At 36.4% G+C, this 27,818-nt stretch overlaps 1 protein-coding gene across 2 annotated transcripts in view; it reads right to left on the reverse strand.

Moving 5' to 3' along the window:
* Lrp12 (LDL receptor related protein 12) overlaps positions 1 to 27,818 on the reverse strand; it is a 75,079-nt gene that overhangs the window by 15,564 nt on the left and 31,697 nt on the right. Inside the window, exons 2-3 of one of the 2 annotated variants that reach the window (XM_004850272.4) lie at positions 23,749 to 23,805; positions 6,379 to 6,514 (exon numbers count right to left, since the gene is read on the reverse strand). In XM_004850272.4, coding sequence (XP_004850329.1) covers positions 6,379 to 6,514; positions 23,749 to 23,805 — 193 coding nt within the window. The remainder of the gene's footprint in view (positions 1 to 6,378; positions 6,515 to 23,748; positions 23,806 to 27,818) is intronic. The other variant, XM_021262803.2, reaches the window with a different exon arrangement.

The following is a 27,818-nucleotide window of genomic DNA, read 5'->3' on the forward strand; positions in this document are numbered from 1 at the left end:
CAGGCAATCCTGTCTTGGAACCAGCCGACTATGGATTGAAACCTCTATAAACTATGAAACAAAATACATAAATCTTTTCTCCTTTAAGTTATGGGTGTCTGGTATATTGTCCCAGCAATGAAGAAAAGTGACTAAGACAGATTTTGGTTCCAGAAGTGGGGTCACTGCTATGACACCTCCTAACCATGTGGTTCAGGAGCCTTTGGAACTCACTTGAGGGAGGAGTTTGGAAAGAGTTAGAGATAGAGGATGGAGAAGCAGCCCTAGAATGCTGTAAAATGAACTTGATGGGAGATTCTGGTCAGAGTTCAGAAGGTCAGAATGCTGATAAAATACAGCTGGAAAAGACCAGCCTCAAGGGGTTTCAGTTGGGAATGAGGGCTCCACTGGCAGTGGGACTACAGGCTATTTGTGTTATGCTCCGGCAGAAAGTATGTCTACATTTTGCTCATGTCCTGAGGCTTTGTGGGAGACTGAGAGTAAAAGCTAGTTAATCTGGGAGGAAATTTCAAAGCAGTGCAACATTTAGGTTGTAGCATGGTTATTGCTTTTGTTTTTAGCCAGATATACTGTGAGAAACAGAAGCAAAAAGCTCATTTAAAGTTTTCAGTTTTGCTAGAAAGAAATCACCCAAAAAGCTGCAGAGGAGATCTTGGTTGCTGAAAAGATTAGTATTAAAAAGAAGCTAAGTACTTTACATTGGGATGATGCCCTGAATTTTGATCATGCCATTTTTTTCAGACCGGTGAGAATCTTTAGGGAGGTGGTAGAAAATAAACCTGTCTCATTCAGTGTGGTTTATTCTTTCAAGCATGGACTCTTCTTATTTCTGCCAGCATTTAGGCACTCTTCAAGTGCCTTCCCACAGTTGTTTTTATATATTTTATCCAGAACTGGTAATTGTTGTTTAGGGAAAGGCTGATGCAATTCAAGGTAGAGAATGCCTTGAAATAGTTTTAGTCCTCTAAAATGTCCAACTGAGATTCATAAAGGCAGGAACACTGTCTAGAACAAGAAAGAATTAAAAATACGTGTTCATGTATACTCAATTGGATCTGGGTTGCTAATATATCATTTAGGATTTTTAAATACATTTATAAGTGGAATTAGTTTTCAAGTTTGGTTTTTTTTAATGCTTTATAACAGCTTATATAGTAAAGTCCTGCTGAAATACTGTTCCCTGTAAGTCTATGGAATACAGATCCAGGGTTGAGATTTTCAATTTCTTCATTTTTTGGTTTAATTGGCTTTTCCTAAACTTCTGTAAGTTTTGACAACTTAAATTTTCTCAGCAGTTATTCATTCTATCTTGAGAATAAAAATCCATTACTACAAAACTGTACAAAATACTTTCATATGATTCAAAGACTTTTCATGTCTGTAGTCTTTAAATTTGCTCCACTTTTCTATGGAAACAAACTTATTATTGGCAAATGAGAATTTGTTTCTTCCATTTCATGTTTTCCTTTCACTGATTTCTATCTGTTGCACTGTGTCACTCACAGGGCTTCTAGCACAAGCAGTGAAGTCACTTGTCTGGTCCTAGGTGCTACAGGACATATAGTTTGCTTCCTGCAGCTTTTTAACAGAAGTTCCTTATCTATTCAGCAGGTCAAAACTGCCTAAAAATATTTAAGTCTGGAGATTTTCTTTTGGATATTGACTCAGTTTCTTAAATGGCTATTGATTTCATCAGTTTAAAAATTCTTCTTGAAATAAATTTGGTAATATACATACATTTCCTAGGGAATGACCCATTTCATCTGATTGTGTAACAGTGTTAACATAAACCTACTTATAATATTCTTTTATGACTTAAAATTTCTGTTACATTTATTATTATAGACACTTTGTTCTTGTTTTTATTTGTATCTTTTTTCTTCATTTTTGCCTTAAGCTTTTTTTAAATTGGTTTTTCAGAAAGACTGCTTTTTATTTTATTGAATCTGTTTTTCTGATCTTTCTTTTCTATCTTAAAATTTATCTTACAATTCTTTTCTATCTTAAAATTTATCTTACAATTCTTTTCCTAAAACACTAAGGTAAAATACTGAGCTTATTTATTTTCCATCTTACTAATATTTAAATCCACACATTAAACCTATAAACTTTTCTCTCAGTATTCTTTTAATGTTTTCCAACAGTTGTAATATGTAACACTATCAACTATGATTACTTAAAAAAATATTTAGTTCTACTATAATTTCCTCTTTAATGCAGGAGTTATTTAGGAATATGTTTCCAAACATACAGGCTTAATATTTTTTCCCTTTAATGTCACTCTAGCAAGAAAACAAAACTTACACGAAAACAAAATTTGAACGATGAAAAGTCTTTGAAGTGTACTAAATATTTTTTTGTGATTTAACAAATCATTTTTAAAAATAAGTGGTCTATTTTGGAGAATGACCCGTGTGCAGCCAAAAAATGTGTGTTCTGATTCTGTGGGGTGGTACACTCTGTAAACATCTGTTAAGTCCATTTGTTGAAGAGTCTGATTGAATTCTAGTATTTTGTTGTTTATTTTCTGTCTAGTTGATCTATTTGTGACAGTGGGGTATAGAGGTCTCTCACTACTACCATATTAGTGCTTATTTGACTTTTCATGTCCATTAGTATTTGTTTTATATACCCGGGCGCACTAGTGTTTGGTGCACATATGTTTGTCATCTCCTTCTCTTGGATTGTTCCCTTTACAAGGATGTAGTGGCCTTCTCTGTCTCTCTTAATCAGTGTTGGTTTGAAATCCATTTGATCTGCAAAGAGGATAGCTACTCCTGCTTTTTTTTGGGTTCCTGTCACATGGAGTATTGTTTTCCACCTTTTAACTTTCAGTCTGTGAGTTTCTTTTTGAATTAAGTGTTTCTTATATGCAGCATACTGTTGGATCTTGCTTCTTGACCCATTCTGTCAGTCTATTTCTTTTGATTGGTGAATTAAGACCATTAACATCGATTGTTATAACTGATACGTACTGACTCATCCTTGTCATGACTTTTTCTTTTTGTTGGATTCTCCCCCTTTGTGTTTAATTTCTTGTTGTGCCTCATGGATTTGTTCTGCTGGGCTTCCTGGGGCTGTGATCCTCATTGTCTTTTCCTGGGATATTGTTTAAAATTTTTTGGAGTGCTGGTTTGTATGTGAAAGCTTTTATCTATGTGTTGAAACAGATATAAGCATTAAAAGTATGTTTCAAATCTACTATCACTGTGGATTAGTCAAATTTGGTAGGCAATTCTCCATATTTTGCTTCCTATGTATTTTAGGCTGTTTTTAGGAACCCACAATTTACTACTCTAGTCTCTTCCCAGCAGATTTTCTCATTTGTTAGTAATACTTGAGCCTTAGGCTCCATCACAGTCGGTGCCACCCTCCCTCTACTAGCTTGCTCTTCATCAGGGTCTCCAAAGCCAATCTTTTCTCTGTCCCCATTTTAGATTTCCTGTATTAGTTTCGTTTCCTATAAGCCCTTTATAGAGCAGGATTATACTAATTAATCAACCAATAAATCTGATTAGATCATCTGTCTTTGGAAGGTTTGAGTTAATACATTTGTGTGTTTAATAGCCTTTTTGAATTCTCATTTTCCTCCTTTATGTTTTTTGCATTAATACAATTTTTTAAAAACTTCCCTTTCCTCTGCTCAATACTTAATGTTACTTTTTAAAAAAAAGTTGGTTATCTTCAGGTATTTTAACTCAAATACTAATGGACACTTTTTTCCCTAACCAAGGCAAAGAGTATTCAGTTTCTGTTCTTCCAAATTCTCAAAATGGGTGGAAATAATTTATAACTTTATTTTCATTAACATGAGCATTTCCTTTACTTATAAACAATAAACCATGATAGTATTTTACGGTACCTGCCATTATGTCACTATCAGAAAAGATACTTCCACATTACATTTCAGTTTTCAGAGATACCTAAAAATACTTTTTACATTCAAAATTACTTTGAAATTACAGTAGTTACTAGAACTACCACTAATTCTTATTAGTATTAATAAGCATGTCATTAACATATTTTAAGATATCTGATAGCTGTATTTTAATATAATTAGGGTCTGTAATTTTGTGTTTTATGAATTTAAAAACCTATATTGTGGGAAAGGACCCATAGATTCACTAGACTACCAAATGCCTATAACAGGTACCAAAAAGGTTAAGAATGAACCCGCTGACAACATAAATCTTCAAATATCTCCAGTAAATTTGTATTCCAGTCCAATTTTGCTGGATGACTTCCTTAGCATTAAATTTTCTGAAACATTCCAGGATTCAGGGGGCAGGTTTATTTTGAAGTTTTTAGTTCTCTCTCTTTTTCCCTTTATGTCCCCTACCTGGGTGTCCATTCCAGAACTAGTCTTAAATGCTGGTTCAGAGTATTAACGACCCTGCCATGGGGGCAGCAGGTGGAAAAGTCCTTCATACTTGCTAGGATCTGTCTTCTCACCTTGAAGCCCTCCACTCCAAGCAGTTCAAGCCGTAGTTAGGGGAAGCTGCTCTCAGGATGCTTTCTTGAGTACAATAGCTCTACCCCAGTCCTTAGCTTTTGAGCAGCAGGCTAGGATTCAAGTGTCTCCCTCCCATGGATAAGCTGGTCTTTGTTGATATGGGTGGGTTTCAAGGGAGACAGAATAAAAATGCCTTTATGTCACCTTTTCAGCCTGTTTTACAGAGAGCTCTCAGTATTGTTCGTTTATACTCTGTAACTGTTTTCTTCTATCCAGATTTTTTAAAACCATATTTCAATTCCATTTTACTGGGGGTTTTAATTTTTTTTTTTTAATTTAGGAATAAGTGCTGATTTTCCTTTAAATCAAAATGCTTTAAAGCATCTGTCTATCCTAGATAATGATACACTTTTGACTTGTTAACAAGGTAAATCAATTTAAAATTCTCTAACTAATTTGCATGTCTGTAACGAACTGCACTTGATTATGGCGTAAGAGTCTTTTGAATCATTTATTTAAGATTTTACAAGAACAATCACAGGCAAAACCCCTGTCTTTAGTTATGTGTCATTTTTAAGTTTTGGTACTGCTATAATAATAACTTTGTTATTAAAATCACTTTCTCATCTGTGTAAATCCAAACTCATTAACTGAAAGAATTTAGAAAATTTCTTCTTACATGTAGGTTTCACCTCTAATTTTGTTCCACATTTCAGTATTATACTTGATTTTTAGTGTATATTACTTGAGAAATCTCAGGGATCCAACACAAAATCAAAACAAGATGATAGTATTCTTGTAATCCTTCTGGGCAGACAAGAACTTCCAAATGTTATATAACTGAGCTAGTAAACTCCAAGTTTAACTTGCAGGTTAAAAGATAAAAATCTCTACAAATTCTCGTTTTATATGAAACATCCAATATTTGGTAAAATGTTACTTTGTAAGCACATAAGAAGCTCCAGAGCTCCAGAAGAAGTCACCTGGGATAGAGGAGCCTAAAAGAAAAACAAACCATATGGCACTTGCTGCTAGCTTCCACGTGAAAAGAGAACAGAAGGCAGTTGTTTCCAAGACAGGCAGCTTTGCTTATGAGTTAAAGAATATAAAAGGGGAGATGGAAAAGATGAGAAAGTAGGCCATGTTTACAATATTTTAAAAAATGTACAACAAATGATTTGAGGCTATGATCTGCAAAGTCTCTTCTAATCTAAAATTCCATGCTTCCCACCCATGACAACGTAACAGCTGAGAGGGTGTCCATGGTGTATTCATGCTATTGCAGAGTGCTGTGTCTGTGATGGGAACGTATTCTTGTTTCAGCTCCAAATACGGTTCTTTTGTTCAGGCACACTTCCTCTCTCATTCTAGGTATTTTTGTTCTAATATCCTTGATAAAATTTCCTTAAGCAATATCTAGTCTACTAAACAATCTCTGCACAGTATCTTAGTCCTAGTTTTTCTCTGTATTAATTTTTTAATGAGTTAATCTTAACCTTTTATATTTATATCATATTTATTGATAGAATCTTAAATGTATGGTAATTTTGCAGATATGCATCTATGATCACGTTTTAACACCTTCAGGTAAAGGACTCAACTCAAAGTTAGGGGCCATATCTCCAAGTGGATTAGTAAACTTTGTTCCATTGCCTAAGTTTACTCTTGATCCTAATGAGTTATGCAGCAAATGTGTATTTTTTGTTAAACAGTAGCTTAGAAGAAAACAGATGACCCACTGTAAATATGTTACCATTATTAGAAAGTATTCGAAACTCTTGTTACTCTTAAGATGATACTGACAGATATAACATTTATCTTCTAAAACATCTTTTTATATTACTGTTAGGTAATGATACTTGGAAATTTAATCTAATTTACATTTTGTAATAAATATTATAATACAACAAAGGTATCAAAATTACCTTATAGTAATGATTTCCCCTGGGTTTGCCTTTATGAGCCAGCTGCAGTTGAGTTTGGCAGGATATTCAGACGGCCAGCCTGGACTTGTGATTATACCACTTGGTGCTCGGATTTGTTCTGGAGTCTCTCCACAAGCTGGAAGACAGCCAAAGCAATCCTAGGTAATCATTAGGCTTTAAAACAGCATTAAGTAAATCAGTATTTATTTTAAAAAAACCAGTTCAGACATAAAATCATATGCAGTAATATGTGGTATTAACAACCTTAGAAAGCTTCTATTAGTTCAATGTGATCTTTTAATTTCTTCCCTTTTAGACAAAATTAAGTACATGTTTTGGGCAGGCAAGGAAGTTTTCAAATTGCATTATTCAAGAGTCGGGATTACTACAGTTAGCCAAGGAATCTGACTAACCCAGCTATCTTTTCTCAAGCCCACCTTTTAAATTTATATTCCTTCATTATAAATTACCTAAAGTTCAGTATTTACTGAATTACTGTGTTTACAGCCTTATGACTCCCATTTTGCTTTTAGAGCACTTTAAATAAATGTAATTTTTACTAGGATGTTAGTAGGTGATTGGATAAAGACAGCAAAACATTAAAAATTACTGCAAAATATAGTAGTTCTTCCATTTATTTCATTAACACATCCAAACTTTATTACAGGGTCACGAATGCTTCCTAATTTACTGAACAATAAACTCTTGAAATACCGTAGTGCTTAAAAATATCACTGTATGATTAGATATCTGATCATCATGGAAGAAAATTTTCATGGATATGGAATAAATTGAAACTAATACCAATACTTTCCTGGATCATTCTCCTTGTATTATCTTGAATCTCACTGCAATATAGTAAATATTTTATCTCTAGAGAATTTAGCGATATCAATTTATTCTCCCTCAATTAAAAATAAAGTTCCTGTACTACAAACAACAACATGATGAATGCTTAAGCCTTCAACTAGAATTTCAAATCATAGAATCTTTTTTTTTTAACACAATTTCAACAAATTAGAGCACTCAATGTTTAATGTAACAGCAGATTAGAAGCAACAGATTAGAAATGGAGAGTAGCTGTCAGGCATACATAAACAGTTACCAGAGGTGCTGAAGAGATCTTTAGAATAATAAAAAAACTACCTATTGAACTCAGACCCATGAGTGCTCAGAATAGGCACCTTACTGCCTGTTTTCCACATGACAAGAGAAGGCTGTCATAATAATCACCCAATTATCACACAGACCTATCAAGAGCTGTCAGGTAAACGGCCAGTGTCAACAAAGTGGCTCATACAAAATATGGCCCGATGCTCATGCTTTTTGAGTCCTGATATTAGTTTAGAAATCGAATAACTCAACTTGTAGGGAGTCAAATATAATTATAATTGTAATTTGGAAAAAAATTTTTTTTTGTAACAGACTTATATAGTCTGTTCAATTTAATTACGTTAGAAAATATACTACATACTTTAAAAAACCTTAGCCACAATGACCAAAATAAAGTAAGGTATACTGCTTAAAGTCAGTCCTTACTTCTTCAGTCCAGCTCTCATTCTCTGAAGCAAACCTTCAATCCAGGCTTTAAATTAAACACCCTGCTGTGGACAACTTGCTCAAGCCTGACAGGAGCTGACCTCAGCCTGGGTAGCCCTCAGAGTACGGAGAGTCCCAGCTCTAAGTTCATCTCACTGCCCAAGCAGCCAAAATTTCCATTTTTCTGTTGTTGCTGTTTCATTAAATTTCCCTTACAAGAAAAATGTCAATTTTAATGAGTGTTTTAGAAAAAGATTAAATTTCTAAGTTGCCAGTTTTGTTTCTACTTTGCTCTGAGTTATTATCACAATAATTTAATAAAAAGATACCCTAGATCATTTATAGGATCTTTTTCATTATCTCTTACCAAAGTGTTCTGGGAAGGTCTCTTAAGTTCATGAAGATATAAATAAACATGCAAAAATAATTACAGTATGGGGAACTATTCCCCCAAATATGGACAAGTGTTTATTTTCTTTAAAAATTCATCTGCATTAAACAGCATAATACAACTTCGAGTTGATACTGCCATGTAAATACTCAAATACTTATTAGCTGACTTAACAGCTGTGAAATTCAGCAAAAATCTAGGTGAGAGTATTCCATGACAAAGCAGAAAATTGTTAACCTTTACATAAATGACAGATTAATTGCAAGGAAAAAACTAGAACAAACTTTATTAGGTTTTTATTAGTTTTCTTTTTAAGAAGAATTTCTCAAATACTATAGAAGAAATCCATAGGTGGTGCTCTTATATACCAAAAACTAAGGTTAAATTCTGGTATGATACTAAAAAATGCATGTAAATATTGTATATTTACATGCAGCTGCCCAAGGATGAGACATATCACTATAAATAAGAATGGTTATTTTAAGATTCACTACCTTAAATTTCTAGTTCCATAGGTATTTTTAACATTATTTAAAAATATTAATGATTCTTGCTAATAAAAAATAAAACTACAGTATCAAAGCTTCTCCCTGAATTTCTTATGAAATTCATACACTGATTTGATTTTCCACATTTGTAACATGGCTAAATTCGGCATTCTGCTCTGCAGTTTTAAAAAATGATTTCTTTGATATATAAAACATAAAAATTATATATAAATGGCATACAATGTAATGCTTTGAAACATGTATATGGTACAGAATATTATAGTACATAAATCAGGTCAAACATATATATCTACTAAAAATATTTATCATCCTTTACGGTAACTCAGTAGCTTTTGTTTCTTTCAACATTACTAGAGGTTGAACTCATGGGGAGCTGAGCTACATCCCCAACCCTGTTTAATTTTTTATTTTGAGATTGGGTCTCACTAAATTGCTCAGTCTTGTGACCCTCCTGCCTCAGCCTCTGGAGGACCTAGGGTTACAGGAGTGAACATCAGACCTGGTGATCCAGTGTCTTTTTAATTAGCACATTTTTGCAAGTGCAATGCAATGGCTATGCGGGTAAATATACTTCATCACAAACATATTCTCCTCTATGAGAAAGAAGAAATTCAGTTGCCAAAGAAACCATGACACTTCCTGTTCATCTTATCCTGTTTGGATAAGAGTCCATCTCCACATGCTGGGAGATGTGGAATCAGAGTCCTAGCCACCGTCTGTTCCATGTGCCGCTTACTGGTTTTGCCACCCTGTAGACCACTCAAACTTGCTGGGTCCTTCACATGTTAAGATATATTTGTTATCTGACCAACCCCAAGGTCTAGTTCAGCCGCCAGTCACGCACCTCTCCTCTATCATCATGATGGATTTCTGCCCTATTTCCAAAAGCTCATCAGGATGCACCAGTGTGCTCTTCAGTCCCTGGCTCACAATTTCTCCTTGACCTACAGAAGCCTAATTCTTCCCTTATCGCCACAGAAACCAGGTGAAGGCCATCAGGGACCTCAGGGCAAAGTCCAGTGTGCCTTTTCTCCAAGGCACTTGACCTTTCTGGAGCATGTGGCAGTGGCATTCCGTCCTCTGTTAACCACCCTGGCTCTCCCCCTGCAGGTCTCATGCTGGCTCTCCTTTGCTTAGCTGGTCCCTGCTCTGGTGCTCTCCTTGCGTCACTCATGAGCCTTTTCCTCCTCCCTCAAGATGCAAGATCTCATCCTCTCCTATAATTTCAACTACACTCTATGGTCACAGGCTTAAAAATCTCCTTGGCGTAGTCAAATGTGCAGTGGACACTCCAACCCGAAATTCAGTATGCTGAGAACAGTGTTTCTCCCAAATCCTTCTCTTTATTCCATGTTCAGTCTTTAATGGCTTCAGCAACTTTTGGCTGAGGGAAAAGGCAGTTAAAGAAAAGGAAATTGACTTTAAGAATCCCACAGGCAATTTCAAGGATCTTCAAGAACAGGAAAGGAAATGAAGCAAGACCTCATAGTGACAAAGGGTGGAAATTTCCAAGCCAGAAATGACCTCATCACCTGCTAAGACAATCAAGGCATGTGTCAGTATCCACTCTGTGTCCCAGTCTTCCACCTGGCTTTTCCAAGTCTTTTTTTTTTCATTATTTCAGTCTCTTCTAAGTGACTTCTTCATCCCAATTCTTAAGATTTCAGCTTCAGTACCTGACCTGAACTGACCTATTTTCATTTTGTCTCAGTTTATTATATTTATACTACTGTTACTCTACATCTTTAAAAAAATCTGAAATGGTTTACTGTGATCAATTTGATAAAATATGAGGATTAGTAATCTGAGGATAAATGTGAGGGTTAAAACACTACCTCGAGAAGGGAGCATTTAAGGGCTGAATTGTTTCTGCAAGGACTTATCACATGCTGGGACTAGGGTCAGCAGTTGTTAAATGGCACCATATGATGTGCCTCAGCCCGGCAGACAGCAGAGCCCAGAGGCTGAGCTGAGATGGGGACTTGGGCTGTGTCCTGGCTCAGGGAAGAGGGCAGCGATTGTATAACCCTCTGGGCACCAGGAGCCGAGGGAGGAGACATTGTGCAAGGACTGATTTGCTATCTAACAAGAATGGAAGGCAGGGTAAGGGTGGGGTTGGAATGCATACTCAAAAAACTTCAGGAAATAATGTTTAAAAACAGCATGTTTATGCCATTTTGCTGGTTTGAACTTCACCTTCCTAGATTTTGACAATACTCCCACTTTATGGTACATCAAGTCTGACCCTCTTTTATTCACATTCATTCTATCCATGCCTTCTCTATTGCTCATATATAATTATTTTAGCTATGGTCTAGTTAATTCTCTAGCAAAAATTAGTTTATATGTAATTGACAAATGGAAGAATCTTGCCAGTATACTGCAAAATAGTCTTTATTCCCAGTATGCTAAATGATTTGAAATGACCAGAGGTAGGAGTGCCTGCAATTATGGAAACACGTAACAATCCTACAGAAATGCCTTCCTCTACTGCAAGAAGTGGTCACTTCCCTGCCTTAGTGGCGTGCCTAGCTTTCTCCTATATTCAGATATTCTGGGAAACTGTAAGTGCAGATGGAGATGTGAAGATGTTACTTTATATGAAAACAAAACACCTCACTGACGAAACATAAGTTGGAATTGTATTTCTGGTTCTGGTTATGATTAGGCTTTGTTAGAGGTAAATGTCTTTAGGGGGAGAAGTATGAACCTGAGCATACATGGCTGTAAAGTATGGATGATTCTAGTTGTCAGTGTCAGTGGATATCCGACTGCTAGTGTTCAGATTAATGCTTCCTTTACTGCTCGACTTAGAACATTATGTATTTGTAAGTGGTCTGTGCTGACACTCCTTCTCACAAAAGCCCTCTCAGTGTCTGATTTTGAAAGATATGAAGATTCCAGGAAAACATATATGGAATTATGTCAGAAATAACTATATTTTAGTCCTTGTTCATTTTGGATCCTTAATATCACTCTTAATTACAAGTTCCAACAGGTTGTTCTTAGAATACAAACATCTGCCAAGAAAACTATTTAATGTACTTTGCTCAGTTATTTTTGGATATACACAAAAATTTAACTATTTTTAATGATGATGATACACATCTATAACTTTTATAAATTTTCCACTAATTCAAGAAAGAAACTCCCACATTGAAGTGGTTCTAAATGTTTAAAAAGATAGTGCCTTTCCTACTGGACAGAATCTTCTTTATAGGCATAATGACTGAGTTATAAACTAACAGCCCTATCCCCTTCAATCTGTAGTGGCTATCGTGTACAGGACATCTGGAATGGAAATTAAAAAGACAGTAATACCACTAATGCTAGTGGTTAAGGTACACTAGAAAGGTATATTAAATACATACTGTTTTTATTATGTATCCTATCAATTAAGAAAGAAAAGTTACTAAAGAATGAACAGATAGAGATTCTCTGATGGATTTAATAAAATTTTGATATTAGTTTCCTGGTTTAAAATGCAAAGATCTCACTGTATGGTTTAGAAAATGGAACAGCTGATTAAGAAATAAAGACTTTTCCATGCCTATCTGATATTTTGATAATTCCAAAGAAAATTACAGAACTAGTTTTAAAACAAGAATAATGCATCAAGCTTATTTTTTTTTTTGTACCGGGGATCGAACTCAGGTCCTTGTGCTTACGGAGCAGGCGGCGAAACCACTGAGCTAAATCCCCGGCCCCATCAAGCCTATTTTTAAAAAACGATCATTAAAAATAATCGGATGTGTTCAAACAACCTCTATCACGAGGACACACGAAAAGAGATGATCACTTCAAAATACTGCCAAACTGCCCTCCAACTTCAGATTTTATGATTTGTAAAACCTGGGAAAAAAGAAGTAGGCACAGATATCTATGATTAGAGCTGAACTACTTATAAAATAAAAGGAATAATTTCCTGTTCCATGGATGAAAAACTGAGTTTCTTTTCAACTGACACAGTGACACTTTATGGCAAAAAGCAGTTGAGACTAACAGGAAATCAGTGTGCCTTTGGTTTTAATAAATCACAAAACTAAAATAGAAGTAAAGGGCCGGGGATTTAGCTCAGTGATTTCGCTGCCTGCTGCTCAAGCGCAAGGACCCGAGTTCCATCCCCGGTACCAAAAAAATAAAAAAGAAGTAAAAGCCAGCTATGTCCACTGACCACCTAATTTGGTAACAAATATAAAGGGCACACAGAAGTAAAGAGAATTTTTACTTTCATGGAAATTATACTTTAGAAACAATGATATATGATTATTAACTGAATCCAAGAAACAATTATTATGACAACATAAAAGACAACACAGCACTAAATGATATAATGCATATTCACAGTAATTTTAATCAAAATGTCACATGTGAAATTAAATATGTGGTACAAAACAGAATAAAGCCTTGCCAAAAAAATTACATAAGCACAGAACAGGGAGGGTTATATTTGCATAAGAACAAAGAATTTCTTTCATAGAACAGAAGTAGAGATAGCCAGAGTGTATAAAAGCACATTCCAAACTACTTAGAAGAATGTAACAACTCGGTTACAGGAGACGTTAGTCAAGCCAAGGTAGACTGACACAGGAGGAGGGGCTCAATCCAAGCTCTTCTGTAAAGACCACTCTGCAGTGCTCATCCATGGACAGAGAAACTGGTGCGGCAAAGAGACAGCTGAAAAGAAATGTAGAATCTCCTGTTTTGACAGAATTTTACTTAAAATTTCACAGTAAATAAAAGCATGCTCATCCTGCTTACAAGCAAAGGGTAAAATTTATAGCTAACAGTGGACAATATCATTTGGCCATCTAATTTTTCAGAGTACAGATCTTATAAATATTAATTCCATCTTGGATGATGAATACAAAAGCAAATTCAAGTGTTTAAAATACTAGTAAGGCAGCTTTACTTCCAATGGAAAGAAATGTACTTTAAAAATACCACCTCTGAAAATCAGTAAGCACAGGCTGACTGTCAAACGGCCACGTGGGAGGGGAGTGAGAATGAGTGTGCGGTCAGTCCCGCAACACAATGGAGGTGCTGCACACACGTGCAGACAGTAAGACGCACTGGGACACGGGGAAGGGCGGGTCTGGTTAAGATCAGCACGGATCAGACTATCTGGGACCCACTGTGCATGCAGGAGAACAGCAGCAGTCAGAAAACCTAAAAGGCCTGGTACACAGGGCTGAGGAGGAGGTACCTGGCAGGTTAGAAGTTTATGGTGCATGACTTCAAGACCTGTGAATAACATTGAAATGAGACACAGTGGGGCCTGCAGACCCCATGGCTGATGATTGGGTTAAAAACTAGGCAACATCTACTGAGCCCTATCACCTGTCAGGTGCTTCTTTATTCTCTTTTCTCATTCAACTCTTACCAGTATCAACTCTATTTAACAGGTGGGAAAAACAAGAGGCACAGGGAAATAGAGTAATTTTCCTAAGATCACAGAAAAACTAGTGTCACAGCTGGGAAGGCATGTGGACAGCAGCCTCTGGCAACTGCATCTTCGGCACCAAAGGTATGCCAAGGTGCGTGGAGGAATGTTCAAGGGGGTGGAAGGATTTGCTTCCACAGCATTCCAATAGTGACAAAGTGATCTACTCTGAATAAAACATCTGTCCTATGTTAACATGGAGAAAAGTGGTATAAAATCTGTGATAAGTAACAGAAAAGGGGGATACTTAGTTGTAAGGCTTCTGAAGACGGTCTCCTATTTGCTAGAACTCTATCTAGGGACAGCAGGCAGGACTAAAGCACTTCTTAGTTTCTTTGAACTGAAAGATCTGACAAACAGCACCTGCTGTGATTTGGACCTTAAGCCTTCCCAGAGGTGCATGTGCCAAAGGCTCAGTGGCCATCAGTGGAGGGCACTACTGGAGGTGGGGAGCCTTTAGGAGGCACAGCCCATAGGAACGCAGTTTGGTTGTGGGACAGATGCTAAGGGACATCGGGGCTGTGGCCCCTTCCTGTCTCCTGCTTCCTGGTCATCACGAGGTGAGCAATTTCCTCTGCTATGATGTACTGCCTTGGCACAGGCCCAAAGCCACACAGCCAAGGGGTTATGGGCTGAAAGTCCTGAAATGATGGGGCAAATCAATCTTTCTTCCTTATAGACTGACGATCTCATATAGTTTGTCGTAGCAATGGAAAGGTAACAGCACAGCATCCTAAAACTATCTTTATGGATAGTAATGCACACATAGCTAATTAAGGGTAAGATGCTTAGGGCATGGAAGACAATATTAGAATGAAGGGATTAAGTGAAGGCTGAAGAAGAGTTTTTAAAAAGGAATAGTGAGAGGGGGAAAACAGTAACTAACAAATGGTGGTACTATTCTCAAAGATATTAATATGGGACAGAGTTTAGGGAGCAAGCATGCTGACACAAAGAGTCTATAGATCACTGAGAATACAGGCTGGTGACCAATTGAATGTTGAGATCTGTAAGATGGAAGAAATTAAAGTGCTAGAGCAGCCCTCTGTCAGCCTATGGCTAGGGAGAAATGACTTCACTCTGAAAGTCCTCCTCTTCCACTGTGACTGGCTCTGGTCCCCATACCTAGTATCGTGATTATTTGACCCTTTGTCATCTAGACTCCTGAGCCGAACTTTTCATAACAGACGTGTCACAACAGTCATGACTCTGAAGATGGGCAGAATCAGAAGGAAACCAAGATTGGACATGTGGAGGAGCTCCTAAAAATTACTCTGAATTTCATTCTTTTATTCTTTTTAAAAAGCCAGAAGGGGTGGGGACATACCTCAGTGGGAGAGCTCTTGCTTAGCATGCAGGAAGCCCTGGGTTCAATCTCCAGACCCTCAAGTCAGAAAAACTGAAGTTCTCCTTTCATGGAAATAATCACTAGCAATCTAATAGCAGCACTTAGCAGTCTAAGATGGGGAAGTTTTTAATATAGTTTAAAAGGTATCTATCAGTATAAGCAGAAAAAAACAATGCATTAATCTATTTTTTTCAGTCAGGACTCTTGTTACTCTGAAACTAATTACTAGCAATGGCATGTTGCTATGGCAGGTAGGAAATCCTGCATCCCGCTGTTTATAATTTACATGAGTAACTGCATTAATGCAGCAAGAAATGAATTCAGCGAAGGAGTTATTCCTATCATTCTAAGTGATGCTCTAAGGACCACAGAATTTTAGTTGGCCATTAGCTCTAATCAAGGTAGATATTTCTTTGGTTTCTTGAAGGTCACTAATGTCCAGAACAAACAATAAAAGGGGCTACCTGGAAGTAACCAGGCTGCTCCATGGGTGTGCTCCAGCGACCCCAGGATGTCCCTCCTGTCCTCACCTCTTCAAGGGTCCACAGCCTCTCCAGAGCACTGTCCTGGGGACAAGGCATCAACACACATGCCTTTGGGGGACACTTATCCAAACTACAGCACCCGCTACAGGGCTGCACAGTGCTTGCAAGGCAAACCCGTGCCTTGGCAAGGTAACTAAGCACACTTTGTTTTTGTTTGTTTTTGGTACTGGGGATTGAACTTGGGACCTTGTGCTTGCGCAGCAGGCGTCAGAACCACTGAGCTAAATACCAGGCCCAACTAAGCACACTTTGAAGGATTCTTTCAAAGTGTTACACTGGAAAAGGAAATGTTAAAACACTTAAATGTAAATCGCTTTTACAGGTGCACTGGGTGTGGCTCACTCAGTGGACAGGAGGCTGACATCCAGCAGTTTCACGTCCACCACCCAAGTATCATACACTCCCCAGATATAACTGGTTCTCTTCATGGTCCAAGTACTCAGGTGCACGGCTTTAATACTGACTTTATGGACTGTTTATTATACCAATGTTATACACATATATAATAATCCTGTTACAAATATACAACTTCAATAAGTATTCGATAATATATAAACACTGATTATGAGATGTTTCATAGAAAATATTATTGTATAATAAAACATTATCAATAAAATTAAATTATATTGTTTATAATATTAAAATTACAATACGAGTATTGCTTTTCTGTCTAAAATGTAGGGGCAATGCTTTACTCCAAAAGCTGAAGCAGCTCATGAATAAACTCTCTGAAGGTAGGCAATGACTTTGAACATTAGTAGTAACTTATACCAACATGTGTTGTTCTTTAAAAAGTATACTGTCTTGGGCCGGGGATTTAGCTCAGTGGTTCCACCGCCTGCCTCGCAAGCACAAGGACCCAAGTTCGATCCCTGGTACCAAAAAAAAAAAAAAAAAAAATACTGTCTTGTATCCCCACTCACTTTCTTGACTTGAAGGACAGTTTCTGGGTTTATATGCTTTCTTTCTTTTCTTCATTTGGAAATAGAAAAAGATTTTATGTAGCATAGGGCAAAAGAACCAATAAATTTCTTTTTAATAACTTTAGCAAGAGGGTGGGGTGCTTGATTGAATAATTATAAAAAATATTAAAATCCCATATGTAAGGTGCCAATATTCACTTGACCTACTGTTTACTGATGTAACTTTTCTACATTTAAAAATCAACTATAGGGTGCAGGGGTTGAAGGGAGGGGAGGAAAATAAGAACCAAGATAGATTATGTAAAGGTGCAAATTCCCAACAATGAATGTCATTATATTGTATACCTAAAACGTACCAATAAAATTAATTTTAAAAAACTAAAAAAATCAACTACAAACTTACCAAATAATTATTAAGATTTCTGTTCAGATTTCTTACTAAGAAGATCTTAAAAATTCTAGAAGAATAAAAGTTTTAATAGACTAGATGTTCTTCCTGGGAGACTTAAAAATACCAAGTTATAACATTCAAACTTCAAGCTGTGGTTAAAAACAGAAGCATCTTACTATGTTGCTCTAGCGAGTCTATATCATTACAAAATGTTGCTAACTGATCTGTAAGCAAATCAACTACAATTTGGAAAATGTGTCCTGATTTAAAAAGTCCAGAACTGAATGATGAGCTGTAAGAAGCTTTGTGGCCAGCAGTGTGGTAGGCTGTTAAGCTCTACAATGTAACTATAAAATGCAAATGCACAAAAGCAAGAAAAGGTAAGGACTGTAATAGAATAAAATTCTCATTGAATAGAGAACAATGCTTAAAAACTACTTCAAGGCGTACTCTGCTAATTCCATTAATATGACAAGGATTAAGGAACTTCCTAAGTAATATTCTTTTTCAAGTCTTAGAAATGTCAGCTTTGCCTGATTAAAGATTCCAAATGCAGACTCAAGATCAAGCTACCTTCAGTTAAGACCTTTCAACCATGGAGGTTAAAAGGTAGGATCATTCAGAAGCTTTATCAGTGAACTGGGAATAACATGTTAATCCTCACAGGTAAAAACAAAACCTTCTACTGAGAAAGAGGCAAGCCCCAGTATCTGTTCCTATTAACATCCGGAAAATATTTCTACAGTTTAGGCTGGATTTTACCTAAATAAAAGGAAAGACTATCTCAACCCTGGGCCATGAATCAGAAAGAGAAGTAACACTTTCTCTTTTAACAGAGTGGGGAAAATAAAAGATTGGGACATTAACAGAAATATGGTAAGGGGAAAAAAACAAAGAAAAACATGATCTCATCCAAAGCAAATACTCTCATACACTGCAAACAGCTGTGTAAACTAGCACAACTCTTTTCGAAAACAATCTGTCAAAAGGTTTCTAGAGTCATTAAATTATTTATGACCTTTGATACAAAATTCTACTTCTGAAAATTTGTACTAAGGAAATATTCTTAGAAATTAAAAAAGCTAGATATACATTAGTAGCATGATCCAGACCAGGGAAAACTCACTGGAAACACTGACATATATAAAAATATTAATTATAAAATAGCCACTTGAGAGAATTTTATGCAGGCATTAAAATAATGTACACAAACACTAACAAAAATAAAATGTATTCTATAAAATGTTAAATAGAAAGGGCAGGAGATAAAATTATAATTCAAATGAGTATACAACTTTTTATGGTATGCAGATGACAAATGAAATTATAATATTAGTAATTAAAGTAAGAGGGTAGGGTTAATGGTTTTTAAGTTTTTCTAAATGTTTAGTGAAACTTTTATAATGTATAAACAGAATTTGTGAAAACAAATGTAATTTAGAAGTAATCAAGAGTAGAGAAAGCATAATCAAGTATTGATTCAAGGCAATATGAATTACAGGGTAAATTCAATTTAAAGTAGATGAATTTTAAAAAATCAAATATATTTGTTAATGCATGCAAAGGTCTTGTTATAAATCAACCAGCCTAAAATATGTTTCATTCCATGTAGCATATAAGTAATAATTTAGCTATTTAAAAAATTTAGAACATTTAAAAAAGAACATAACATGTAATTTAAACTTATTTTTTAAACATTAAAATAATCATCCCACTCATAAACACAATTAAATTCTTTGATAAGTTTCTATAATTTCATGATTTTTACATATTAGATTTATAAAAATACCATTTGTCTTTTCTCATTTCTCTATCGTGGAAGAGGATTTAAAATTCTGGCCCATGAAAAGTTTTAAAGAAAAATATTAAAAATAAGATTTTATTCAATAGTTTTTTCCCATTTCATATTTACTAGATATCATTTTTGACAATTTAAGATTTCTTATTCCAACCTGTAGCATAACAACCAGAAAACGGGTAGACTTATTTCTCTTGGCAAGGATTTAAGGAGGAAGAGGTCAGGAGCGAATAGAACAGAACAATGTGTTTTAAGGATGGGAACCCAAACTATATAATCAATCAGAAATTAATAAATTTCCCCCAAATTGCCGGAGTAAACAAAATGAAGCACTTGGTACTATTTCTTAGGAAAATAACAAAATATTAAATCATTCAAAATATTAAATCATTCACTAGACATTGTAACTATACTTTTTATAAATTTGTTATCTAGCTTAATCTGGTCATTATCGCCATAGGGTTAACTGCATTAAGACCACACTGCAGGTGCATGTGCACATTCTTAATCCTCCATCCAGCAGGTTCTGTGAAACAAGAGTATTTTACTCAGTGATTACTCCTGCCCTTCTTGACACAAGGCCCTAACCAAGTGCTTTAAAACATGCAGAGTAAAATGAAGTAAAATGAGTAAATGATGACTACTTCTGATTTGCCTAAGACACTCCTGGTTTTGTCGCTGGTGACAATGTAATTTAAAAATAGCATGCTCTCACTTTCAAAGCATCTTGGTTTGGACAATCAATTACCTGATGACCAATTGTAGACTAGTTACATCCCCGCTGAAGTTGTCAGCAGACTTCCCAGTGTGCAGGTGAGTGCAGCAGGGCCCTGAGCACCAGCACAGAGAGCGGCAGGGGAGGAAGAGCAGGCACTCACCATTCCCTTGCTGGCTGGTCACAGAGGAAAGCAGACCCTACTCACCCACTCACCCAAAGTCTGGTTCCCATGTACATCGGCACTGAAGGAATCCTCACTTCTTTAGGCAACAGAAGGATTTCAGAAATTATAAAGCTGACATCCAAAATCTAAGTTCTTGAGTGCTGACGCGATGCTCAAAAAGTTTTGTATTTTAAGCATTTTGGATTTCAGATTTTTGGATAGATGATACTCAACCAATAAAGTTTATGTAATATTCCAAAGTTCAAAAACATTCAAAATCTTCCATTCTAGGTAAGAGATAATCCACTTGTACCATATTAAACATTATATGTTTATAGTTCCACACCAGCCAAAGAAAAAATACAATAAATCTCTGTACCCAAAAGCACCTCTGAGACAGTATCCATTTTTAAAAATGGTGGAACTGGAATAAATTTCATGCATTATTCTTTTCACTCCACAGAAGAATGATTTTGTAAGAGCAGCCATCAGAAAATATAATAATCCCTTAATAAGGTTTCACTGACTTCTTAAATGATGTTTTGTTTTTAGTTTTTCCAGAGGTGAGGGTTGAACTTGGGGCCTCATGTGCTAAGAAAGTGATCTACCACTGATCACACTCTGAATGTAGTTTTATTGTTTCTAGATATACTTAATTAAAGCAAACATTTTGTTACTAGCCGAAATTTTGTTACTAGCTGACATTCCGTCACCCTCAAAAGTCCCACTTATTAAAGTCTTAATACCAGCACTTTGTGATGTAACTGTAATTAGAGAGAGGGTTTTTAATGGGGGAGCTTAAATTAAAATGAGGCCACATCGGTGGGCCCTCATCCAGCATGACGGGTCGGTTTAGAAGAGATCAGAACACAGGTAAGAGAGAGGCCAGGGGAAGCATAGTAGGATAGTCGGCTGCAAAACAGAGAGAAGGCAAAGAAGCCAAAGCCTCTGACAGCCTGATCTTGCACTTCCAGCTTCCAGAATCATGAGCAAATACATTTATGTTGCTTTTTCTGTGGTGCTCTGTTATGAAGGCCTAGCAAACTAATACATATTTCTAAGTAGATGTCTGAAATTCATAAGGGACAAAAGTTTAAAATTATAAAACATCTTTTACATAATTTAAAGTGAATTTCTGATTTTTCAAATAGGAATTTGACTCATATAAATGCTCAAGAAGAGCCCAGTAGTTTGATCTCAAGCAAACAGATAAAAGTATAATCTAATACTGAGTGGATGCAAAATTCAGAATTTGAGCAGATATTGGATCTGTCCAACATTTATTGCTTTGCACAGTCCATATTAAATCTGCCTGACTCAGCAAATCAGTATTTTCCAAATGATTAATGCATATTATAAAATCACAGACAAGAAGAAAATAGAAAAGCCAAGTGGGTTTTAGTGTAACAGAGTACAAAAAGTTCACTGATCTGGTTTCAGATTCCGCTTTGCAATGGACCTTTTAACTACCACTTGATGAAATTTGGTACAGTATCACAAAAGAATATTCACAACTACCTGGGAAAAGTCATTCAAACACTCCTTCCTTTTCCAATTACACAGCAGCTGGACTATCTTTACCTATGTCAAACAAAACATGCTGCAAATGACACATGTTGAAACAGATGTGAGAATGCAGTTCTTTTCTAAAGTTAATCATTAAAGACCATAAAATTACAATGATATCCTTTATTGATGTTCTTAATTTGGAAAACTTATTTTTCATAAAACTATGTTATTGACGTAAGTTGCAACTGGTTTATCACTGCTACTTTACAATGAACTTGTAAGTTTGAAGATAATTTCTCATTTTTCTTTTTTAAAGTGAATAATATACAATATTTAAAACAAGAGAAGGAAGAAAAGGGGGGAAAAAGCAAAGAGAAAGATACAAATACAGTTGATACTAATCTACTAACATGAATAATCTCTTTAAATGTAAATGATTTCAGCTCTGGATTTAATACAGCAAATATGGTAGTGACAGCCCTACATAAGCAGAAACTCTTCATGTCATGTTATGATTTACTCCCTGTCAAAACTTACACGCTGAAGACCTAACTCCCAATGTGACAGCATTTGGAAACAGAGTATTTTTTACAATTAAAAAAAAAATTGTAATAGACACAGAGTAAGGCGGTAAGGTTCCCATCCAGCAGAATCAGTGTCCACATAAGAAAAGACAGCCTCCTCCTCTTTCTCTGAGCTCACAGAATGGTCAGTGAGGCCACGGTGAGGTGGTCCCCACTAAGCCAGGACAGACTCTGCAGGAACCACCCTATCCTGCCAGCGCCTTGATCTTGGGCTTCAGGCTCCTGAACTGCGAGGAATTCTGCATGTTATTTATGCCACTCATGAGCATTTCTGTTATGGCAGCCTTAAAAGACTAAGAGGCCCCCACAATTTTGGTCCTGAGACCAAAAATCTTGAAAATCACCTAATTAGACAGTAATCTTTTAGTTGTATAAATTAAAATGCATGTAAACAATTTCACTTGATAAGTTGTAACTTGGAAAAGTATCGTCGTTTTCATTAGTTACTCAAAATACAAAGTTAAAGGATACAAGGTCATCTTTAGAATAACCTTAGTTTTACCTCAGGTATATAATTATGTGCCATTTGTATGCATATGCAAAAAGTAAAGACCAAATGTGAAAGAATTAACAGAGGCTACAGAGGCATGTGTTACTATTTTCAGGAAAACCAGGCTTCTTGATGTGTTTGACGAGTGCATCCGGACCCGTAAGTATGTGATAAGTCTACTAACTTTCTGAATATGAAGTCAGACACAAAAGATGAGTGAGGAAAAATCAAATATTAAGATTTGTAATCAAATTAATAGGTTGATAAATAAACCAAGCACAATTTTTAATCACATAAAACTTAAGAATATAGGGAAATAAACTTTAATAATTAGTTACTGATAGTAACAAACAATTTCAGGGCAGGCAAAAAATAAATATTTTCATATTTTCCAATATTTGCTGTAGCAAATATGGTAACAGAGTTGTGGACGGAAGTCATCTAAGAATGGAAATTTAATTGGAAAGGGACCTTTAAGTAATTAAGTTATAAAATCATAGATGAGTGAAAAAATGCATTTACCTCAACGAGTTTCTGAATTTCATGGACATAAGTATGTTCTTGGCTTGGTTTTAGTAGCAAATAAACTGTGCACTCAAGTACAACAGTTTTATGTAGAGCAGTATTCTAATCTAAAAATTAAGCAAAACACTTAATTTCTAAGCTCTGAATCCCAGGGATAGCCTTCAAAATTACCTTTTAGCAAATTTCAATTCACATAACTTCATATGGAAAGAAAATACTAACTGAACTTGTGCTTAACTTTTCTGTTGGTTAAATGTTTATATAAAAAACTATGCAGAATGTTTGGAAAAGTACAATCAATCCACAGGCATGCAAGTATCATTTTTATCTTATGAGCATTTCTCTGTGTTCCAGGTATTTCATTCCTTATTACATGCTGCAGAAAGCAGTAATAGTTCTTACAGCCAAATAGCACTTTGTAAGATACCAGGTAGCTTTCAATATTTACCATGTAAGTCATGCATGAAATTTAAACATTACAAAAAATGACTTACCAGTTGACACTCCTGAAATATGCACATTTTCAGAATGTTCTGCAAGAGCGCCACTTCCTAAAATTAAACATAATGAATAAACTAATTTCCAAGATAAAATTTATAAAGTTTCAGATTGTTCTTTAAAAGAAAAACAGCTACACAGAACTACATTTAATATTCAGAAACTAAATTAAAATTTCTATAGTAATCTTTGAAATACTACAAAACCCCAAATCATAATAGTAGGGAAAAATGAAACATTTTGAAAATCACAATGCAGAAAGAACTTCTAACTGTAATCAAAGGTGAACTTCATACTACTACCAGAAGAGAGAGAAGCATGTCTCAAAATAGCATTTCTCTTGTTTAGTGATCTTACCTTTCCCACCCAGAAGTTATTAACTTGTTTTCTATCACTGGATTCCTAGTCATGTCTGGCTTTAAAACTTGCTCTTTCTAGTGCTCTGACTTTACCTTTCTCTTCATAAATTCCTCTCTCATTTTTTCCCTTTTGTTCTTTTGTCACAGCTTCAGTGACAACGTGTTATATTTGTGTCTTTACTCCTGATGACCCCACCCCTGTCCTCATCAGCAGGTCACTACTTTGAGCCTGTCTGCTCATGTTTTCAGTTCTTCTGTCCAGTCCAGGGCACACACACACCCCCTGCCTTTTCACTCCTCAAAGCTGCTGCGCAAAGGGGCTTGAGGTTGAAGCTGCTGCTCAGTGCACATGGGGTTAGGGTTACATGAAGCAGTGCAAGGGTGAGACAGGGAATGTGAGGGAACTGGGCCCTGGGAACTGTGTTCTTTCGATTGTATTTGTTTAAAGCTAATGTTTGTGACAATGTTTCCCTCTAAGATTGAGTTGAACCTACAGTTCTGGTTGATGGTACCTGCCAAACAAAACAAAACAAAAACACAGCATTTTTCTTACAGCAAGGACAATCAGCCAGGGCTATAGTGTAATTACCTCCAGGGCCACACATACTGGTACTTCTTTAAAAAAATAGTATCTTGAATTACTATTTTCTAAATCCTTCAACCTTTTCTCACCAGCAACTCTTAACAGTTTAAGAGCAATGAAAGTTATATCCCAGTTTGGAAGCCCTTGATTTTCTATACCTCACTCCAGAGTTGAGCACTTAGAAACATTCAAATAACTTATTGAATGGAGCCTAATAAAATAAAAGTATGGTTCTAACAGAATCCACTTAAAGTACTAAGGATATTTCATTTACCGCCTTGAATGAATGTGAGCAGTGCTCCTTCATGCACTCATTTTTTGAAAATTATTTGGTATTATAAATTACTTCCCACTACCACTGTCCTTTCTTGCAGGTTGCCCATTACCTCTAAAGTTTTGTCTCTCTCCTGTTAGCTGGATCTGGCATCACAACCACTCAGGTACCCACCGACAAAGAGAGAATTCTCAGAGTGGGCGCAGGGGTGCCACAGGCTGGGGGGCAGGGCTCGGGTTGGAAGGCACTCATAAGGTGCAACAGATTTCTCCTTAGTGGTTGGAAACACTACACAGCTTTTCCTTCGCAGCTCTCACCTCTGACTGCTGGACTGTTGCACGCACCTCCCCTGCAAATGAACTGCTCCCACTGAGGGCAGGGCGCCTGGAGCAGCTGGGACACAAGCGCTGGCGTAACAATGAATGAAATCGTGCCCGCTGAGCACCTGAAAAAATACCTGGCAAGAGCCTTGAACAGGTATTCATTTCTGTAACTCTGTAAAGCATATCATTTTACTAAATAATAAAATAATAGTAATAAAACATTTTTAGCTAACTACAGCTATATCCTTCAAAATGAAAAGAACTGTTGTTTCTCTCAAAAATGATAGAATAGAAAGGTGAAATGTGTGTGTAAGCCACAAGTATATAAATAAACCTGATCAGAGTTACTCACATACTGTGTGCTAACACGACGTAAGGCACAATTTCTTTTCCCCAGCATTGTTAAATGCTACATATGTAGAACTGAAACTACTAGAAAGTGGCCATCCGCCTCTTCACCACACCATACTCATTAAAAATAGGTAGCAAAAGTAAGAAGCACATTCAGTGAAACACCTCCCAAAGTTAGCCAAAGATCATTATAAACTGCTTCAACCCTTGCTAACCACAAGCACAGACAGTACTGGACCCCTGGGGTGCACCCCTGATTACAGAATCAAAATTTAACAAGGTCCTTTCCTGTCCTCAGTCATCTGGGTGCAAATTAGAGCTTGAGACACAGGTAAGGTTTCACTTTACGCCTTCTATGTTCTGCACAGCCATGAACACAAGGTGTGTCACATGTGATGCTAAGGTCTCTGTGTCGACTGACCTGTCACCTTGACATGTGGTTCCTGGAGAGTGACTGGACCTTCAGGGAGCTATCTCCCAGCAGAATGAGCTGTTAGGAGGTGGGCCCAGGCTCTGTCTTTCCCTCCCTTCTTCCCTCCTGAGCTCTTTCCAGTAGCCAGGAAGGGAGCACCGTGGACTGAAACCTCTGAAATCAGGAGCCAAATAAACCATTTCCTCCTTTAAGTTGCAGATGTTGGTATTGTCCTAGCAGTGGGAATTCTGACCAATAGTCTTTAATATCCGTAAAGTAGCATATAAAACTATGAGTTTTATTATTAGGTGTATTTTATACATTAAATCTTTTTCCAATTCAGCAAGCAGAGTAAAGACAGGCAGGGGGAAATAAAAAATAGTGTAATGCAGTATTTATGTCTGTGCCTTCCGGAACAGAGTGCCAGGAGGCTAATACCAACTCCACTACTTAGTGTGCAATTTAGGGCAAGCTACCTACCTTCTCTGTGCCTCTATCTCAACCCTAAAATGGAGAATTCTTTATAATAGAAAAAAATAAATAAACCTACACCAACACGTGAATGAATAAATGATAGTCTTTTAATAAAACATTCAATAAACTGAATGAAATAAGTCTACATGTACTAAATTTGGCAGATATGTATATTACATTAACAGCATTAGCGTATGATCTAATTTTCACTTTAAAATTATGTATGTACAGTTTAAATAGGTATGTCTCTGTTTCACCAAGACATACATATGTATACATATATGCATTCATATAAACCCTGATGAGCTTAAGGGTACATACAAACTGGAGAAAAAAATCTGTAACAGTAATTAGAAAGGCTTGTTTTCTATACTTTAACAATGACTAAATTTGTTATAAATAGGATCACATTGTTAAAATTTTATTCATATTATAAAAAAGGAAAAAATAAGAATATAGAAAACATGAAAAGTAACAGTCAGCTCCAAGTAATTAACATGCTCAGCACCCTACAATTTCTTTTCCACTACTGCAGTGAGAGCAATTATCAGGCATAAATATACATATATAAACTAAAAAAAAAAAATCAAAAGATTGCTCTCAATTTATTATACTTAAGGAAAAAGTCCAAAATCCTAACAGGGCTTGCCAAGCTTTCTACAATCCGGCTTTTCCTAACTATTTCTAACGCTTCATTGCTTGTTACCCACTCTTCCATTCTACCTCTTCTTTCTGGTAACAATGGATTTCTTTTAGCAAAGCGTCAGCTGTCTCTCTAGCCTTTGGACTTCCTTTAACATTTTACGTATTTCTTTAAGGAGGAATCTCTTAGTTCCCTGCACAAGGTTAGTCATTCTAAAATCTGTGGAGGGTATGTGAGGTATGACTCAGACCCTGGATCATGGCTCACAAGACTGGTCCCTGAGAAAAAGGCAGCAAAGGACGTGGGCCCTATGCTTGCACTGGCTTCCTGCCTAGAGATTCCCTGGACTCCAGTGCACAGAAGGGACCCAGGCAGAGCATGGAGATCTTGCCAAGCTGGGGACAGGGACCGCAGGTTATAGTGCCAGAGGCAGCAGGAAGGTTCACAGCAGCAGAGAGGGGGAGCCTCCCATAACCAAACCAAACCAAAACACCACAAAAACCTGCACCTGTATCAGGGTCCATGTCTCAGGCTGTATGCTAAAGCACTATGTGTAAGGCAAGACTTTATCAGGCCAGGCTGAGAACTACCACTGGACAATGAGGGGTTACACACTCCAAGCTGGAAGTTACCGCTGCTGGCGGGCC

The sequence above is a fragment of the Heterocephalus glaber genome, unplaced genomic scaffold (genome assembly GCF_053883595.1).
Source record: "Heterocephalus glaber isolate CG9 unplaced genomic scaffold, H.glaber_assembly_v1.0 deba00001556, whole genome shotgun sequence".
NCBI lineage: Eukaryota > Metazoa > Chordata > Mammalia > Rodentia > Bathyergidae > Heterocephalus > Heterocephalus glaber.